Here is a 21,089-nt window from a genome sequence, read left to right on the forward strand (position 1 = left end):
CTTCTGTCCAGTTCATCCCAAACAAGTTCAATAGGATTTAAGTCTGGAGACTGTGCAGCCATTCCATTCTTTGAAGGCTACCGGCGGCTTCTTGTCTTCTTAGGTAGTTCTGACATAACCTAGAAGTATGTTTTGAATTGTTGTCTTGCTGTAATATGACCCCCTGACAAAGTAGGCATACACCAGAGGGTATTGCATGGCGCATCAAAATGCTATGGTAGCCCTTTTTGTCCAGAGCTCCAGGAACCCTGTGCAAGTTGCCGACTCTGGATCGAGCAAAAGAGCCCCAGACCATCACGCCTCCTCCTCCATGTTTGACAGTTGGTGTCACACACTGAGGAAGCATACTTTCACGTACTCGACGACTTACAAAAACCCTGCGTGATGTACCAAAGATGTAAAATTTGGATTCATCAGTCCATAAGACATTCTTCCACTCTTCAGTAGCCCACTGGAGGTGCTGCTTGGAGCAGGCAAGTTTTTTTTTTTAATCAACCTTAGCAGTGGCTTTTACAGACACTCGACCTGTTAAACCTGAAGATAGAATTCTTCTCTTCACAGTTGAAATGGAAACTTGTTTATTTTTTGCTGCATTAAGCAGGGCTTGAAGATTTTGTGCTGTGAGTCACCGAACACGCAAACAGTTGACTCTCAAAAACTTGTCATCTGATTTTGTAGTGGCCTTTGGTCTGCCAGACCACTTCCCATCAGAGTTTCCACCAGTTTCCAAGTGCCTTTTGATGGTATAGGAAAATGTACTGACTGCCACATTGGCTTTCTTGGCAATTTCTCTGTAGGACAAACCTACACTTCTAAGGGTTATAATGGTCTGCCATCATAATGGCAAGAAAAAGGCAATTAACAAAAGAAGACAGACTACGTGCTCTGTTCTGAAGAGCAAAACTGTCCAAATCCTGATCTACAGGGTGTTGTAATGCAGTCAGTTCTAACACTGGTTAAATATAATCAGAGGGTTTGAAAGTAATCTCCAAAAGTTGAGACACCTGTAGGAATAGTTTGCACCCAATTTGCTTTCTGTGGTGCAGAGCAACTGTCCTTAATGTCTTCCCTGAAAAAAAGCCCTTTGGTTAAAATCAGAAATTCAAACTATTCTTGAGTTTGAGTTTAAAAACTCACATTATTTTTAGGTTTTTAACTTACTTTTGAACCATTTATCATTAACAGAGTTCTAGCACAGCAAATAATGTCAAAATCAACTGGAAAAATTGGTGTTCTAGATCTTTTGACCGGTAGTGTATGCCCCAAACTGCAAACGGGGAGAAAAACCAGAAGCAAACAGCCGAATAGAAAACAATGGAGGGGCTAACAATTTAATGAAAGGTAGAATTTTTAAATAAAAATAAAACACTGTAGAAGTAAAAACTTCCAGTACATTCAATATCACTAACATTCCAATTCTTATCTATTTGTTTCAGCTAACACAGAAATTAATTAAATTTGGGAATGGGGAATTTGACATTTTCGTCTTCTAGCATCTCATACAACAGGCTGCAAAATAATCTTTGTTTGGTGTTACACATACCCTAAATTAGAGCTTTTACTTTTTATTACTCTCCCTGAGTTGCACGAGATGATCTAATTTATTCTCAGATACCACCACTGACAAATAATAAGATATCGGACAGGTGTGCCTTTATTTTTTGGGATAGAGGACAGATAGTTAAATGGAAACAATTGGTAAAAAATTAAAAAAGTAAAATCTGTGTAAGACACCGGATTGCTTCATTTTTTAAGTACTGCATATTTACTTGGGAAATGTATGTAATGTTGCCTGTTTACATAAAAAACGGGAACATATATTCTAAGAAACAGAGCGGTAATATGCATGAGTTTTATGCTAGAATGCAAATTTCTTCCATTCAGACTGCATTCCATAATTATCACGGCTAACAGTCTGCAGTAGTTCGGTTTAGACAGCATTAGTTCTAACCACACAGCCAGCATATAAAATACAACATGCATTCTCATATTTCAGTGGAAGAATTTAGCTACAGTATAGCATGGATGATCTTTCCCTGCTCACCTGTTATACACTGGGGCATAACAAATACATGTCACAGAAATCGCTCGTTTGACGGTTTTATAATTTTCATCCTTTACCAAGGAGATCTGTTGCTTTGAAAAACCTATTAAGCTAGAAGTGGTCTAAATTCCTTGTGCACGCTTATGAAACTTTATATAGTTTTATACATGGGTGCTTGAGCCCTCATGTGAAATGCAATTCCCTTCCTTGATGATCCTTAATGTCTAAAGACTTGATAAGCTCGAAGGATACAGTGGACATACATGGCTGCGTGTTCACAGAAAAAAATGCTGAATATACATTTACTTTACGTTGACATTTGCACCTTTAACAGTTTACCAGTTTTACTTCAAAGTCAGTTTGTGCCATATTCCACAAATTAGAGCAGAAGATATTGCCACTATAGAATTAACCTTGGAAGTTATTGCGATCTCAATGGTTCCACATATTACTAAATATTAGAACATATTAACCCATTTCAACCTAATGGCTCTAGTTGCAAACCACAGTTTAACATTCATATATATCACTATACAACTGAGTGAGCCATTTTGAAGCTTTTCAATAATGGAAAGGCACTTGATTATGCACCAGTTGTGTTTAAAAGACCATCAATGAAAGATTCAGTAACCAAATCAAACGCCTGTTAACACGGCTTTTAGCAAAGTATCTAGCAAGATTACAGATGGTCTTAAAGTTTCCAAAGATGGCTTACATTTTGTACTGTTCCAAATATTGTTTAGATGGTTCTCTGTTATTGTAAGATGAATGCATAGATGCTGAAATAGTTTGGTATACTCAACGATTCCCTCAATCTCAGCTCTACATAGGTAATGGTCATCTATATGCCATTATGTAAACCACAAGACCAACAGCAGAGAAACCTTTTCAAGAATGGCAAGTCATTTTTTTCTGACTAACAGTACAGAGATTCATCAATCAGAAACAAATACTTTATTACTGCAGAGGTACAGATTACCAGCAGAAAATGCCTGTTATCGGTCAGCTCAATGCCAAGTTATCAGTGCATCTCGGTCCACTTAAGACTGTGTTCACATTTGCGCCAGGGCTCCGTTCCGACGGTACGGAGCCCTGACTGACAGAAACCATAGGCTTCCGTTTTCAAGCACCATTGATTTCATTGGTGACAGATCCGGTGCCAATGGTTTCAGTTTGTCTCCGTTGTGCAACGGTTTCCACGTTTTGACCAAATGAATACCGTTGTCTACTTCTGTATTCATCCCGTCAAAACGAGGGAACCCTTGCACAACGGAGACAAATAAACCATTGGCACCAGTTCCGTCTCCATTGAAATCAATGGTGATGGAAACGGAAACCTATGATTTCAGTTTGTGTCAGTCAGGGCTCCGTTCCCATGGAAAGCTCTGACGAAAACGTCGGAACGGAGCCCTGATGCAGATGTGAACGAAGCCTTAGCTGCATGGTTAACGAAGATCTCAAGACAACAAGGCTCAGCTTATATTTTAGCAACCTCATACTGACTTCACACTAAAACAGGATAGAGTCAAAGTTCACTTCTCATCTTCTAAAAGTTGTCATATTATCTTAGCCTTTTTACTTCTTAATGTGTCATATCTCAGACTTGATAGATCAAGGGAAGATGAAAATGAACTCGTGGATAAAATAAAAGTGGTATAAGTAGCACACATGGAGGTAACAGCAACATCAGTAGCGCAAACAGAAAAAGTACTCACGCAGAATCTACTGGCCAGAAGTTGATCAGTGTAACAGGACTGAAAGACAAAAATTAGGAGGTGAAGAGAAAGTACAGCAGAGAACCAAAAAATGGAATGAGGTTTATCACATCGACATGAATGCCAATTATAGCAGCCAATGAAGAAAATCATACATACATATCTAAAACAGAGAAATACAAGCTGAACCTGTAGATTCAAAAAATCACATAACCAGAAATCAAAAATTCTTCATTGCATTGAATTTTGTCTTGAATATGGATAATGCTGTTTACTCAAAAAGCATTTATAGTAAATATTGTAAAACATGTATGCGAGTCAGCTAAATAGATTAAGGAGCACAGTAAGATTTTTGGCTCAGCTATTGTGTTACTGTGTACGAGGACATTGGGAATCCATGCAAGCAACAGGACAGATGGCATCATTGAGAGATCACCCTCCTCCTGGAACTCTGCTATCAACAGGAGGTTTTCTAAACTATTCATGTTAAATGTTATCTCCTTGGCAGATGGGGCAGCAAACAGTTTCACATTTGCACCTGCCGTGTGTCTGATATCGGCATGAATAAATACGCTTTAGATAATGAACGGTTTTCCATGGTTTACTGTTTGTAGGGGTGTCTTACATTAAGCAAATTTGTTTTATTATAAAACATCATACATGCTACTTATTAATAAAGTAATGGACAACCGGGAAGACTTGTGGAGTTTTCCTTTTCTTAGTGATTTTGACATCCATTAAAAAACTTGGTTTACATTCACGTAAGATAGGAAGACGAGATGAAAAAGGGGAATAACGCAGACCACACTAACTAAAGGCACCATCCACAACTTTTTAAAGCTAGAATAGTATAGTGCCTTTCCATAGTGAGAAGCTGCCTTTAATTGGCTAACATGCATTTATTTGCCTATTTATAGATGAATTTAGGGGAACATTTTTTTTGCTTGGGCATTGGTGGTTGAGTCTGTGGAAATCTTTTATTTAGGAAAAGAGATACCCTCTGAAGCTAAAGGGCTTATCTCATGAAAACAATCCCTTTTAAGGCAAATGGATGTCAGAGGGAGGTCCCATGCTCGAGACCATCACTATTAGCCAAAGTGGAGAACCGTTCACACATAAGACATTAGTAGTAATATTCAGTAATTAAGTGGGGAGGGGGAAAAAGTAGCCAATGCCACAATATAAGTTGCCAGAACTCAAGATTGCCCATTAAATTCACCTAAAATGGGAAACCATTCATTAAACCTTTCAGAAATCATACTGGGGCAGACCATGACGCCTGTGTGTAATTCTAATAGAGTATGTGTTTTACTTACCAACAGGGTACATAACTGTTAAAAAGGGTCTTAACAGAATCCACAGGGTAGGCGATAATTGTATGATCACTAGGTGCCCCATTGATCGAAAAAATCGGGGTACCTATCCCTTCGCTCCTCCTCACTGCACCTTGCGCAATGAGGAGGAGCTTGAATTAAACAGTAGCTGAGCATGTGCCTGCTGCTCCATTCAATGTCTATGGAGCTGAAGGAAACAGTCGAACGTTGTGCTTGGTTGTTTCCTTCATTCTTCTCATTAAATGAGGCAGCAGCGTGCATGCGCGACCGCTCCATTCAATGGGGAATATTTACTATTCAGAATTCCGGCGTACATGCTGTATGCCACATTTATTAACAGTTTTAGAGACACTTTTTAGCTTCGCAGGAAAGGGCTGTGTGGCCTAGCGGAAAGGAGGAGGAGCTTCTTATAATGTGACCCTGTGCAACAATAATGTACCAGAATTTTGATGCAAAAAACTAGCGTAAGCTGAGCCAACTAGTAGTCGGTTTAAGGAAGAGAATAAGGTCTAGAAAGATGCATCAAATTTATCATGGTGTTTACCACTATGATAATTGTTTAGAATTTTATGACTGCTTTGCCAAATTTTAACACGGTCTAAAACTACGACAGTATTAGTAAATCTGGTCCAATGTCTTCCTTACTATGGTCTAACAGTGAGGAGAAACAGAGGGTTTGGAACCCCCATTCTCACGATTGGTGGGAGTCCCAGCGATAAGGCCTTCAGTGATCAGACAATTATAACCTATCCTGTGGGTAAGGTAATAATGGTCAATTCTGGTACAACCCCTTCAATGAATATAGGACAGCAACTGGATTAGGAAGAACATCTTGAAAACCCCCACGAATGGTGCTTTCATTCTTGTATTGGTTAATATTTTAAAATTGTCTGGTATGCAAGTGCATTAATAACGTTGGCTTAACAAACGTATCAGCTTATGTTTCATAAAACAAAAAAAATGGTATGTATTAAATAAAAACAATTAAAACGGTCAGGAAGATGAGGCATTTCATTTGCAAACAGAGCGGCAAGTACTTACGTCTCCATATTATCTCCTTCTAGGACGGTTTGAACCGGAAGATAACCCATTCTTGGGTGTTTTGCAAAATATCTTTTTGTCCTGAATTTATTCTTTAAAACCTTTGCAAAGTCGCGTACATCTTCTCCAGATGTAGTCTGAAAGCAAACAAATGTCTTTGTAGATGTGGGTCTTGATGGAATGAATTAAACAGTACACGGGAAAACTGTGGGGATGCTTTGAAAAGCACACAGCAGTTGAGAAGCAACCGTTTCAAAAAAGGAAACAAATCCTGCAATGGATTTTAAATTCTGCTTGGCATTCTTCTTGATAAAGTAGGCATTCAGGTATTAAATGTTTTACAGGAAAACGCTTGGCACTTACCTTTGTTTAGTGGCTTATGACAATGGGATTTAGCATTTTAGTCCCTTTTTATTATACTTAAAAGTTCAAAGCTAAATTTAGTAATGGATTGCAGTTTACTGAAGCCAAAAACACTGAGCAATAGAAAGAACCTGGTGTCAAACATTTTTAGTCATTCACTATGAAACTAGTGAAGAGGGTAGAATTCATGATTATAGCGCTATAGGTATTCTATTTTAACATGCTTTAAGAAAAATCATGAACGACATCAATTTATTTGCTGGGAAGTTCAGTATATGTTTAATGGAGGATTGCTCAGAAACTTTTGAAGGATACATATTTTCGCTATAACATTTACAGAGAAATGTCGTGCTGTATTATCTGCTCTGTAACAGGACATTCTATTTTACTTTACATTAGTGATTTTCAGATTGCAGATAAGCCAAGAGCGACAATACTACTATAGACATTAGATCACTTCCAGGTGAAGAGGTGATAGTTGTCAGGTCTACTGTTGCTCTAAGACTGTAAACAGGTTGGGTTTTTATAGCCATTTGTTATTGCTCTCTATCACTGGAGCTGTACTATAGCTGCGCTACCATACCTCCTATTTGTAAGGATGGGTGGGAGGATTCAATGGGTTAATGGAAGGGTTACTATTAAAGATTTCAAAAGCGTGTGGTGTGGGTGAGTATATATCTGTATTAGAATACACAAGTTTTCTTCCATAGACTTACAGGAGTGCAATATTCCACCATTGGATAGTGCATTTTGTGTCCTTTTGCAACACGACCAGAAAAGAAGCAGCTTTGGCAGATGTCATAGTTAAAGTGCTTTAAACTTCTATACCTAAAAAAAATAAAAATAGGTAAAAATAGATTAAAATATGTCCAGCATTAAATACTTTAGATATCTATTAAATGGAAAGTAGGAACTATTCAGCTTTATAAGAAGTCCATATTATCCTCTCTGGTGTTTTAGATGTTCGGAGTCTTCATGTAAAATTCAGAAAGCCTTAAGACAGTCTAATTTCTGGTATATGCACATTTTTGAAGACTTTGATTCGTAGTCGCTAAGCATTTGCAATGCCTATGCATGTGTACCAGCTTGTTTACACTTCATATGACGTGCTCAAAAGAACGATCTACAAGGAAATTGGGCAACTGATAGACCAGAATTGCACTGCTTGGAAACAATACTATGTGGTCATCAAAGAATAGATTAGGTGTATTAATGCTCATACACATCCACGCGATAGGACACTGAAATTTCAAGTAACAGTTTTCCCTTGTAACTGTTCCTTCAGTTCCATAAAGTCACACATATGGTGATCACACAGGTAAGAAAAATATTACAACAAATTGTATAACTTATGGCCAGCTATAGACACTTTACTCAATGAAAAGCTCAAGTTAATTCTATAGCTATAGAGACGGGTGACCATGAACTGCTGCCAGACACCTTGGTCACCGCTAAACTGTGGGGAAACAGAATCAGACAGTAAACAACAACTTGTCCAATTTCTATTCCATGACGGCGGGTAATGGTGTGGCAGCCCAATGAACATTAGATTGCTGGCAGTATCCACTGGCACATATCTAACGTCTATGTAAAAAAAAAAAATACGGTGATGGATTTAAACAGAAATTCCATATTTATGTGCTAAAAATGTAAGTTTACTCCATAAATAATATGATAGATCTGTCATATTATTTATAGCATTGTTCTGTTACGGATTAACTCCATACACTAGCTATGCAAAAACACTCTAGGAAAATGACAGGGAGCTCAAACAGATCATACATATGAATATAAAGAAATTGCTGTTACTACATATTTGGCTTTTAAGTCCAGTTTGAGCTTCATTTCCTCTCCTTTTTATTCCCTTAATGTATTTTATACAAATGTACTTTGGATCGAAGAGCCACGGCGACATTGTGTTGTGGTTTAGACGTGAATGGGTACTTTATCGACTTTCTAGAAAACTGTGTGACTAAGCGATACCGTAAGACAACACTGAAGAGTCTACCTATTTGGATGCCTACACAAATAGTGCACACATTGGACCGTCAATCATAGCTAGTATAAACAATTATCCCTAAAGAACAACTCTACATGCAAGAATCATTGTACATCGCCCGGTAATGTTCATTACCTGTTGCTGAAAAGCCCTTTCCTGCTGTTCTATTTTATGGTGCATTTCATACTTGTCTGCAGAGAACAATTCTATTTAGTATTTTAGCACAGCCAAGGTGCTTACTGGATTTTTTGTGTGATACTCTGGGAGTGAATAAAATGCTGCCATTTTCTCTCAAAGGTAGTAATGATTTCACAGTCTATTGGTTAAATGTATTTTGTATGAATTCTACAGAGAAGTTTACAAACCATAGAGCAGAATATGAAGCGTTTGCAAGGTAGCTTTGATTTTTTTCCTTCATGTTTTCTTTTTCGAAATTCATTGAGATGGATTAACCATGGTAGTTTGTTATGGAGGAAAATAAAAAAAAATAAAGTGGATGCATAATTGATGAGGAAGTACTGCTCTGGGCAGAAGGAGTCGGAAGCCATTTTTTTTTTGATTAGCGTTCTTATATAGCATATAAACAAGTTTGTGTCAATAATGTTGTAAAGTAAATACATTTTTTATAAACAAGATAACCTGTGAGCTCATTATTATTACATCGGGAGGTGGGGATTACTAGATGTTCTGAAAATCTTTTTCCTCCTCTTCTATGGAGCATTATAGCTCTATTTCAGCAAATACACTAAAAATCATTCAGCACAAGCATAACCAATGGCCACAGAAACGTAGCTACTTGATCCCAAAGCAACTTGGCAAAATGGGCTCTTGGCCCATGAAGGCTCTTCGGATCACTTGTCTAAATTCTATTCACGCTACAGTTTATACCGTCGTTGGGCGATCGGGAGTAAAGCCCGCTTTACATGCATTGGTGAGGGGGTATGTAATTTATACTTTCAATTAAATATGCAACGCGTTACGGATTCACTGGCTATTTCGCCCTTCTTTAGCCATCAACGGTCAAGTCAGTGTGGGGTGAGGGAAGGGACAATTTTGAAAGAATGGGTAAACCAGATGTATACCAAATTACGTCAGACAGCACTCTAGGAGCCAGTTTGTGTTTGTTTTTTTTTGCCAGGTAATAAGCACTTCCACAGACATTCATGAAAAATAACCCAAAAAATTAGATACTAGCTGCAAACTGTTAACCGGTTAAATTTTAGAGTAGAGTGAGACTTTAAAAGGGGTATCTCTATCCAACAATATACATAGAATATGCCATAAAGGTTTGGAAGATGCAGATCCCACCTCTGAGACCCGCAACTATCTTCCAAAGTAGACTACCCCGACCCCATCCTGCTTTTTGAAGTGGCCACTGGGCACCGCATCCAGGCACATAATCAGTGGGGAGGTGGTGGCCAGGAATTATATAAATAGCTGTGCTTTGAGGTTTACATTACTCCTATAGAAGTAAATAGGAAAATAGGAGTTATGGAAGCATCCGAGCTCGCTGTTCTATGCCACCTCTCCACCTGGATGCGGCTACTAGCGGTCTCCTCACCAGACAAGATCGGGTCGGGGACCTGTGGATATGCCATAAAAGTCTTAGAAGGGGATACCCTTTTAAGCGAGTTTAACTAAAGTTCTATTGCAACGGTTTTGGAGATTTGTAAATATATGTGTTACTAAAACTGCATTCAGATGATTTGATATGTTTTTTGCAACTTTAATTCTGCTGCGTGGAAGATATTAGCTAAGTAGGCTTCATACTAAGACATCTTACCTGAAACCAATAATTGGACATTCTTTACAGATATTACACTTGGCTTGGTGTTTGGCAGTTTCAGCAGCAGCAACTCTGTGAAGCACCGGTAGCCAAACCATCGACTGAGGCTCCAACCTCATCCAATCCAGAAACAAAGCCGCCTCAATTTCTGGCTTATTGTTAGCCTAAAATATCAAATACAAAATATGCTGTAAACATGAAAGCATGAAACATTTAATGAATTTATAAAAGAGCAGAATCCCCACTGAGGGGGCAAGACAGAAAACCTAGGAATTTTAAATGCTGTAAGAAAGCTTGGCAGAAACCTAACAATTAAGGTAATACGGCCACAGGATTGCTGAAAAGTTACAATTATGAGTGTATTTTTGCCAGTGAGCAAGCTTTAGTCTTCTGAGCTGCGTATATCAGGTCAAAGAAAAAGCTCTCCTAATGTCTGAAAACTGCGCACACAAAATGGCTACAGAACAAACAGCAATAAAAAAAAAATCCTTCAAGTTTCTCTCATTAAATATTATATATATATATATATATATATACACATACACACACACACACACACACACACACACACACACACACACACACACAAAGAGGCTCTGTCACCAGATTTTGCAAACCCTATCTGCTATTGCAGCAGATAGGCGCTGCAATGTAGATTACAGTAACGTTTTTATTTTTAAAAAACGAGCATTTTTGGCCAAGTTATGACCATTTTTGTAGTTATGCAAATGAGGCTTGCAAAAGTCCAAGTGGGTGTGTTTAAAAGTAAAAGTCCAAGTGGGCGTGTATTATGTGCGTACATCGGGGCGTTTTTAATACTTTTACTAGCTGGGCGTTCTGATGAGAAGTATCATCCACTTCTCTTCAGAACGCCCAGCTTCTGCCAGATCACACTGTGACGCCACTCACAGGTCCTGCATCGTGTCAGACGAGCGAGGACACATCGGCACCAGAGGCTTCAGTTGATTCTGCAGCAGCATCGGCGTTTGCAGGTAAGTCAATGTAGCTACTTACCTGCAAACGCCGATGCTGCTGCAGAATCAACTGTAGCCTCTGGTGCCGATGTGTCCTCGCTCGTCTGACACGATGCAGGACCTGTGAGTGACGTCACAGCGTGATCTGGCAGAAGCTGGGCGTTCTGAAGAGAAGTGGATGATACTTCTCATCAGAATGCCCAGCTAGTAAAAGTATTAAAAACGCCCCGATGTACGCACATAATACACGCCCACTTGGACTTTTGCAAGCCTCATTTGCATAACTACAAAAATGGTCATAACTTGGCCAAAAATGCTCGTTTAAAAAAATAAAAACGTTACTGTAATCTACATTGCAGCGCCGATCTGCTGCAATAGCAGATAGGGGTTGCAAAATCTGGTGACAGAGCCTCTTTAAGTAATTGGCTCACAAGAGTTGTAAGTGCTGGACTTTGACTACTCACTAAAACTTTAATTTTCAGCATTTTTACTATTTCATTATCAACAATGTGGACAAGAATAACCTGGAATGACATATACCTATATATACACACACCTGTCATCATTTGGAAAAAAATAATATAAAAAAAAAATATAAAAACACACCGGTAGCTTAATGGTCTTCATATGAAAGAAATCTTCATGTGTGTCAATGTGTTGGTGTTGAGGAAATGATATAAATCACATGGGGAAGGGAAAAGTAAATGAATAAATTCTCGGCAGGGTGTTGAGCGATAGGTCGGTGTTATAAATAGACATCACACCTACAGCAGCAGTAGATAACAACGGTTACAGACAAGTTTTCACTTATATCCTATTTTCCCCCAGGTCAGTCGCAGTGGTCAAGCACAGGGTCGTAACTATACTTTCCCTTTCTAAAGACAAAGATTTTGTTTTCTGCCCTAGCCACCCCGTATCTAAATACCCTGGCCTAGGCAGAATGGCACCCAGAAAACATGCCTGCCAGCATCCTCAAGTTACTCTCCTGATCTAGGAAGCTTAAATAAAATAAAGTAGTTTGGAGTTATTTTAGAGACGTAGTAACTCCATATACCAATATGTCGTGCCCTCAAAGTATGTTGTGAAGGGATTCTCCCCTTAAAGCAATCTCTTATTACGGCATCTGATAGAAAATGCCATGATTTTTTTTTTTACTAATTCTGTATGATACCAACAGAAAAAAAAACCCCTTGAAAGCCTCTGTAAGAAATCAAAAGCATAGGGCTCTATACAGTAGAGCCCTATAGACTTCAATGAGTGCTGTATTACAGCTCCACACAACTTGGAGGCTGTACATGAGCCGTAATATAGCTGGGTGATAAAGCCATTTTAAGTACATGACCATTAGCTTCAGTATTAATACCTACCAAATAAGAAGAGTCTAAGCAAAGACGACTATGGGATTTTAGGCGGGACCAGACGCACCACAAAGCCACAGCAATTTACTGTATGATACAAGTGTATGGAGGTTTCAAACCCTGATCCACATGAAAATTCTGCACGTAAATCCTAGCATGCTGTGGTTTTTAAGTACGCAGCATGCTCATTCGGTTGAGGAAATGCTAAGGATTTTCACTGCGGATTTCACACTTTGTGGCAAAATCTACAGCACAATCTGCATGTAACATGCCACGTCTGGACTCGGCCTTAGGGTTAACAGCAGCCAAACAGTTTAGCTTTAATGGCAGAACAGTCATGATGTAGATCAGTAAACGGCAACAGCACCGTGCCCATACATTTATTAAGTCAATTACATCAGGTACAGATACATTACCTAAACCTATCACCAGTGACAAGTCATTTACACTTCATTTTTATAGCTTAAGATATATTGATTTTTTTGTGAATGCTAAACAAATTAGCTAGATAGCAAAAGAAACCATCTTGATTGTAATGACTATAAATGAGTATTTTCTCTTGTTCTCTCACACAAAGACTTAGCCCAATAATTTAATGCAAATTAACCATATTATTCTAGAATATGTGAACAGTAGATAAACGGTTACAATATAAAAATAAAGCCGCATATATATTTCTAGAACTTCTCATTAGAGGGATGTTTATCTACAGAGACTCTGATTCCTCAAGAATCAATATTCCAGTACATTAATGGTGCTGCTGATTAATATGCATTTTTTAATAGGAAAAGATACATTCAGCATTGGATAGTGCACTGCATGTTACTACCAGAATTAGAATGAGCCGTTAAAAGCATCAGGCTGCCTTGTGGTAATCAGCATAAATTAGGGAGACAGAAAAAAGGCACACGGAGAGCTTCAAGTCACTAAAACTATATATCGGATTTATTTTCCAGCCTATAATCAATGTTAATTTGTTAATTGTCATAAAGATGGAAGTCTGGTGCAACATGTCTGAGCAGTCTGCACAGTCACACAGATAAGACCGCTGGTGATTAGCACTTGCAGATTGTTTTTGATCACCAGGAAACGTCTGAAGATTTAATGTCACATGGCTCTAGTTCGGTCAAGGGCATTTTTGGCTTTTTTGCGTTAGTCATTCACTAAGTAGCTATTAAGCAGATGGAAAAAGTCAGTCGACCCACCAATTTACACGGGATCGTCCAACAACCTAATCTATATGGGGGTTACCCAACCTGCCCCAGATAGCGGATATCAGGTTAAAGAAAGATCGATGGATTTCAACACGAGGTGTATAGCATCAGCTTACTCCCCTCCACCCATGGAAATAAACAGACACTCAGCCAGGTTGAGCGTCCATGGTGTAGTCAGGAGAGATCGTGGCCATCAGAATAGCGTTTGACTGACAGCTCATGTGCATGGCCAGGTTTTACATTTTTTGTAGATCACCTCAAAATCCGGCTGAACAGAGGAATGGAAGATTTTAATTTATCAAGAGAATAACTGGTTGCCTACAGGTTGAAGTAGAAAAAGGTTGGCACACATGTCCATTCCAAAACAAAGCTGTAATAAATATCTTCTTTTGGTAACATTTTGCTTTGTGTAGCTAGAATTTACAATATATATGCTTTGTAATGCAAAGGTTTACAGAAGACAAGATTCATCTACATATGGTACTTTGCTGTCCAGGTAAAAAGGTTGTAATTTATCACCATCAATTAAGATGTCCTGATTAGATGTAGTTAACACGTTCTTAGTTCAGAAATACAGTAGGAAAAAATAGTTAGGTACTTCTGACCAAATCCTGAAATGGGAGTCAGTGTATATTCACATGCAGTGTAATAGTACAGTAAATGGCCACACTATTATAGTACCTCATGGCAAAGCCTTCATGTAGGTGCATGCAATTATTGTTGTATTTTTCCCACACTTGCAATTCTAAGTCTACACGGTTAAAGTCGTAAACCCAATTGTGGGAAAACTGAAAAACAAAAAAACACAGCAGTACATGTAGTTTTTGCCACTTTTTTTGTGTAAAGGTAATGGTGCAGCTTTCTGCCACACAGTTACTGCTGCATGTTCATATACTCTAATAATACAAAGCTGTGTGAACAGAGCCAGAAGGGCAACAGACAGAGTGCCTGGGGTTCTGTATTACAGAGCCATAAGCACGCTGTACCACCTTATAGTGCTTCCGTGAAGTGCTGTATTCTAGAATACCGCCATAATACGGCATGTGATGGAGGCATGCCACAATTTATTTTCTCTGATTCAATATTGGCCCAGTTGTCCATGAGCACCATATAAAGTTGTTTTTAGTTTTGTTTTTTAACTTGAATTTTACTCAAATAAAAGTAGGGAAATATCATGAGAGTCACCAATAAAAGGCAAGCAGGCCTTTTCATGCCCTTTTTTCACCAATTCATACACACTGCTGCTATTAGATGTCTGCTGGTTGCCTTTGGAAACACCGTGTTTTCCCTCTATTGCTCTGTCAGACATATGACCTTTTAAGCTTCGGCTTTTAAACATTTGAAACGATTCGCCGAACGTGTGCCCCAGACCTTTGTAACGGTCTGCCTCTGACAACCACTGAAAAAATTTATACCACACCGTATACATGAATAAAAAAAATGTAACTCAAAATGGGTACAAGATAACCTAACCAAAGGAAGTACAATTTGTACAGAAGTAGAGCTTTCTTTTAAAAAGGAGTATAAAATAAAAAAACTACACCAGCATTTCATATTCTCTTATTTGCATGGGAGTTGAGCATGTGTGTAAAATAAGGTTACGGATACCTAGAAAAAAAAAAATAAATGTTAAGGACTAGCTAGGATCAAAAAGGCATAATGAGTAAATTTTCCGCAAACCTACAGTTCAGCGGCAGCTCTATGTGGTGCGTACACAGGCTGGCTAACAATACTAATCCCTATTTTTAAATATAGAATTGAATTCATATTCTGTGACTGTACAAAAAAAAGTAAATCTCATCTCTGCTGGGTAGATCAGTTCCCTATGAAATCTGTAAAGCGGGCATTGCCATTGCAGCCTGGTAACCTTAAAGTAATTGTTCCTTGCACAGAGCAGAGGTTTGCTTTCAGCATTTCATTTCCCTGCGGGCAAACACCTAGCCGAGAAATCTGCTGCCTATATTTGCTTTTGAAAACTGGTCACATTCGTTTGTTCTGCCATACAAACAGGGCACATAAACCCCGAGTGAAGTCAAAGCAGAGGTAGAGCTGTTTTGATGACATTTACAGTGCTGCTTTGCAAAGAGTTGGGGGTTGAGCACAGAGCATTACTGTTCTCCAAGGGCTAACATGATCTGTCAAGGGACCACGCAATATGCCAAACAAACAAACCGGAGCTTTTCTCATTCAGCCGCACTATACAATACTGCAATCAGCATGTTCCGGATTGTCCTATATTCCCAAAAGAAAAAAGTCTGCTTTCCGGTTTTCACTATTTATCCTTATAAATAGACTTAGGGAAAAAATGCACATAAAAATCAATGCTTGACAGTTTCTTTCCATCCTATTGTTCCCTTTAGTCAGCAAGGAGTATTTCATAGAAAAGACAAGATCATGCCAACAAGATAGCACAAATATGATGGTGTAGAATCTAGTTATAGAAGCCTGGTACGAAACCCAGAAGAAAGTTCTACACACTTTAGCCCTGATTTCATTTTAGAATACTGGAATTATATGGCACAATGTACTATACGATGCAAATAGATTTCACAATAAGCATTTCCGATTTTGGAATAATACACGTGGTACTTGAGAATTACGGTATTTGGCTATACGTTACTTTGTATTTGATAAAACTACTGAAACAATATAACAAAAAATTGGTGTATGTGGTGATCGTTTTTGCCCATTTATGAATATATGGCCCAAACAATGCCCAAGAAAATAAGCCATGGAATTGGCTTTAATCAGAGTTACATCCATTCAATTACTACAATGTTTTACAGCAGATGAAGGCTCCAGATATGGATAAAGACAGCTCTAAATAATCATACTAAGCAGCTTTCTGCTTATAAATAAAACATGCAGTAACTGCAGGACACACGCCTGTACGTCCACAAACTGCAATTTACTGAGTTTGATGCTTCCGACAGGCATTACAATCCAGTGTTTACTCCAGCCATTTGACAATTACACATGGAATTTGTGCGGTGTCAGCAGTAATGCCTTGATCATGACATAATACAGTAAAAATTGGTTAACACTGGTTACGCTCTACAAACTTTATGTTAAAGTATGTCAAATATAGCACAGCTACTACAACGTTGCCCTCTCATTTAAATGTCCAATTATAATGATAATTAAACTATGGACCTTTAAGCTACGCTCACACGTAGCCTAATTGCTGTTGTATTTTATTTGGATTTGCGGATGGAAAATCTGCAGCCTATTATAGTAGCAGCAAAGTGAATGACACTTTAAAATCTCATCGATGCGCTGCAGAAAACTTGCATGCAGAAAATGACCTGCGGTTGCGGATCTTTAGATCTGCAGCATAAATGGACATAATGCGGGTAAAAAAAAAAATAATCTACACTGCAGGTCAATTTCTGCACAGAAATCTTCTGCAGCATGTGGAGGAGAATTTAAAAATGTGGCTACTGTAATGGTAGGGTCATATTTCTTGCAAATTTTCCCTGCAACAAATATGAAGGAAAGATCGTAAGTAGAGGAAAAAAAAAACATTTCCAAGTTCAAATAGAAAAAACTACCCTGGCGTTCCCATAGCAACGCCACACTCCTGTCATGTGTCAATACTGACGGCCTCCTAGTAATGACGCCTTTTTTATCTCATATGACAGCTGCAGGGAATCTCAGGCTGCACCAGTCACATGGGAGAGAAAAAAAAGAAAGAAAAAAAGTCATCCCAGGAGGCCATCCGGGGTCACCATAGGAGACCACAGGGAGGAGAGTATGGACAATTTTTTTTTTTAGAGAAGATTGGTTAATGCCTTATGGAATTGTTTTATATTAATAAATCTAGTAATCACGCTGAGGGTCATGTATGAAAAGCATTAGGGTATGTTCACACCGTTTTTTTTGCAGGCAGAAAATTCTGCCTCAAAATTCAGTTTGGAATTTTGAGGCAGATTTTGATCTGCCTGCACGCCGTTTGCCGCGTTTTTCAACCGCAGCCATTGAGTGCAGATGGCCAAAAACGCAGCGAAATACACTTTCTCTGCCTCCCATTGAGGTCAATGGGAGGTCAGAGACGTAAAACGCCCAAAGATAGGGCATGTCGCTTCTTTTTCCCGCAAGACTTTTTCCGCTCACGGGAAAAAAAAACACCTCCGCCTTCCATTCAATGGGAGGCATTTTTGGACGTGGTTTCCACGTAAAAAAAACTCTGAACTGACCCTTATATGGGTTTATTTACTATAAATCAGTGGGAAAAAAATAAATAAAAATAAAAAAAGCTGAATCAAATTGGTTATTCATTCATGTGTTGCCATCATTTGCTTTCCTTAGTGATAACAGTTTATCGCTGGAGGGTTCAGTTGCATGACTTGCTATGATTAGCTAGTCACCAGCAGGTCCTTGTTTAGACCAGGGATTGTCCAAATGGAACAACCCTTTAATTTCAAGAATTTAAAAAAGAAGCTATTTTTATCTTTTTTTTTTACTTGGCTTCTGGTAGCTCATTATGCAAACAATCTCATAACAATTCCAAGTAGACCAACAAGTCCTCAAGCAGTTAATGCAAGAACATATACAAAATATCCACTTGACTTCAACAAGTCAGTATCTACACAACAATCTTGTGTGTCAATGACAAATTTGGCTCTCTCATCATCAACTTAGATTTAGATGGGCCAACACAGCACGAGATATGTGAGAACAACACTGATTAGGGATTTTCTGTAATTTATTCATTTTCTAGCAAGACTAAGATCTTCTACTAAAAGTTTGTTTTTCCAATAGATCCATCACATGACTTCAATTGAGCTGCATGACACTACTGCAAATCTGCAGGATGCAGGCACAATGAAGACATTTAACAGCACATTTCCCAATTCCAGTCCAAATTACTACCTCCTATGCCAAAGCTTGTTTTCTAAACTCATGTTTTTGGTTATTTACTAAGTGAGACAACGGAAATGAACTAATGAATATTATGAACGTAAGATTTTTACGTTGCTTAATATTTTTTTTTTTATAATGAAATATATTTTAAGAAAATACTGCATCAAAGCTACATCATGGACTTAAAATAAAGAAGGTAAGAACTTAGAACTACACTCCTCAACATTGAAATTACAATACTAAGAAAGAAAAGTTTTGGAATTTTGGAAATCACCGGATCGATAGAAGTGTTAATGATATGCAATTGATAACAAAATGGAAACAAAATATATCAAACATTTTGATTTCTTCATAATAGAGTATGAGCGTCAAGTGCAGAAATACAAACACTTACACGCCTTGGCATGCCATCAATGAGGTTATTAATAGTTGTCTGAGGAATGTTATGCCACACTGAATGCACTTGGGCACACAAATCATCAAGTTTGGCTGCTGGTAGCTCCCTTTGCAATTGCGGACCAAATGACCCACAGCAGCACAGGCAACGTGCAGCCCAGCATTGTCCTGCTGAAAAATGACTTCTGTGACACTCTGGGGAAATATCTGTACTACCGGTTCCACGACCAAATGCCTAGCTGTTAGTGTACCTGAAATGAAGACTAGAGCTACTGTACCATATAGTGTGGCATAATGTATGTACTGGCTACTGTATATTAAGCCACCCCACACCATAATCCCCGGGGTGGGACCGGTGTGAAGTCCACCCTGTGAAGGCCTCTTTATGGCGTTGCCCACATGGTCTCCTTACCAATCTCCTGCTATCATTGTGTCCTAGACAAAAGCGGGACTCATTACTAAAGAGGATAGACCTCCATTCCAGCCTCCATTGCCGTCTTGCTGTGCACCATGATAGCCTTTTGAGAGCGGTGGCGTGTGGTCAATGGAACACCTGTAGCTGGACTTCTGCCTCGTAGTCCAATGTCCTGCAAATACCTTCTGATGGTTTATGTTGACACTATTTGCCGCCCTTAGGCTTGGGATGAGACGTGCAAATTCACTTGCAGTACAAAATGGATTACTACGCAACATTCTACCAATCAGACGATCCGTCCATGCAGAGGTTCACCTCCGCGCACCTCTTACAGTCATTCCCGTTCATTGTTGTTCTCCCAACCTCCAGGAAACGCAATGTTGAACAGTGCGGACATCTAGGCCTAGGTGCGTAGCGATCTGCTGGAGTGATAAAGCAAGTTCTCTCAGTTCAAGGATTCTGTCCCTCTCAGTTTGCGACAAGTGGCGATAACTGGAATGTCGACTAACTGTAGGAATCCACAATTATCCCACACCACTTGATCCGATTTTTGAGCTTTCATGTGGCTAAAAAACTTTGCTTTCAATCTGGCTTTTATGCCCCTCTCACATGCCGCAGATTGGAGCTTGATCTGATAATTTGCAGATCCTATTGACACCTAGTACATCCTCAATGCTGCATAACCTCTCACCCACAAAGCTCTCCACAATGCTGCACCTCCTTACATCTCCTCCCTCATCTCTGTCTACCACCCACCTTACATTAAAATCCTCCATAATCCGAACCTCCCACTACCGTCTCCAGGATTTTTCTCGTGCTGCACCAGTCCTCTGGAATGCACTACCCCAGACAATCAGATTAATTCCCAATATCCACAGTTTTAAACGTGCCCTGAAAACACATCTATTTAGACAGGCCTATAACATTCCCTAATCTGACTCCTTTCCATGGCCCTCCTTTTAGATTAGTCATCAGAATAAGATTCCCTCACACTCCTTCTCTTCATGTCAGTCATACACGGAGACTGGCTGGTGACCGGCTCATGCAGCTTTATGTGTACCACCCCATGTGTATAAAAATGGCCGGACTATTGTACAGAACAAACACTGTTACACTGTGTCCCCTTTATTTCCTCATAGATTGTAAGCTCTTGCGAGCAGGGTCCTCACTCCTCAGGTTTGAATTGTAAATTAACTTAGTCACTATGTAATGTCTGATATTGTTTGTTTCATGTTCCCTCTAAACTGTAAAGTGCTGCGTAATATGTTGGCGCTATATAAATAAAGATTATTATTATTATTACAACCTTACAGGTTGCCCTTCTTGGTGTTGCAATTTCAATATTGAGGAGTGTATATTGACAACTGCAGCAATCCTTCTATGGGTCTATGTAGCTTCAGTTATGTTTTCCAGCATAATCTAATATAAAACTTTTTAAGTGAGAAAAAAACAACAAATATCATTCACAATCTGTAGGGATTTAAAAGGCATTAACTTCCAAAGCTTGAAGGGAACAAAAAAAACCTCTATATAATGTGATCAAACAATAAAAAAATACAATTAAAGAAAAAAATATACATAAGAAAT

The 21,089-nt window shown here is 38.8% G+C and overlaps 1 protein-coding gene across 8 annotated transcripts in view; it reads right to left on the minus strand.

The window, feature by feature from the left end:
- DMD (dystrophin) overlaps positions 1-21,089 on the minus strand; it is a 2,416,993-nt gene that overhangs the window by 47,018 nt on the left and 2,348,886 nt on the right. For all 8 annotated transcript variants that reach the window (XM_075852742.1, XM_075852740.1, XM_075852736.1 and 5 more), the window contains 4 exons: positions 10,280-10,446; positions 7,214-7,325; positions 6,135-6,271; positions 3,760-3,798 (listed from right to left, as the gene is read on the minus strand). In XM_075852742.1, the coding sequence (XP_075708857.1) occupies positions 3,760-3,798; positions 6,135-6,271; positions 7,214-7,325; positions 10,280-10,446 (455 nt within the window). The remainder of the gene's footprint in view (positions 1-3,759; positions 3,799-6,134; positions 6,272-7,213; positions 7,326-10,279; positions 10,447-21,089) is intronic.

Source organism: Rhinoderma darwinii, chromosome 2, assembly GCF_050947455.1.
Source record: "Rhinoderma darwinii isolate aRhiDar2 chromosome 2, aRhiDar2.hap1, whole genome shotgun sequence".
Lineage (NCBI taxonomy): Eukaryota > Metazoa > Chordata > Amphibia > Anura > Rhinodermatidae > Rhinoderma > Rhinoderma darwinii.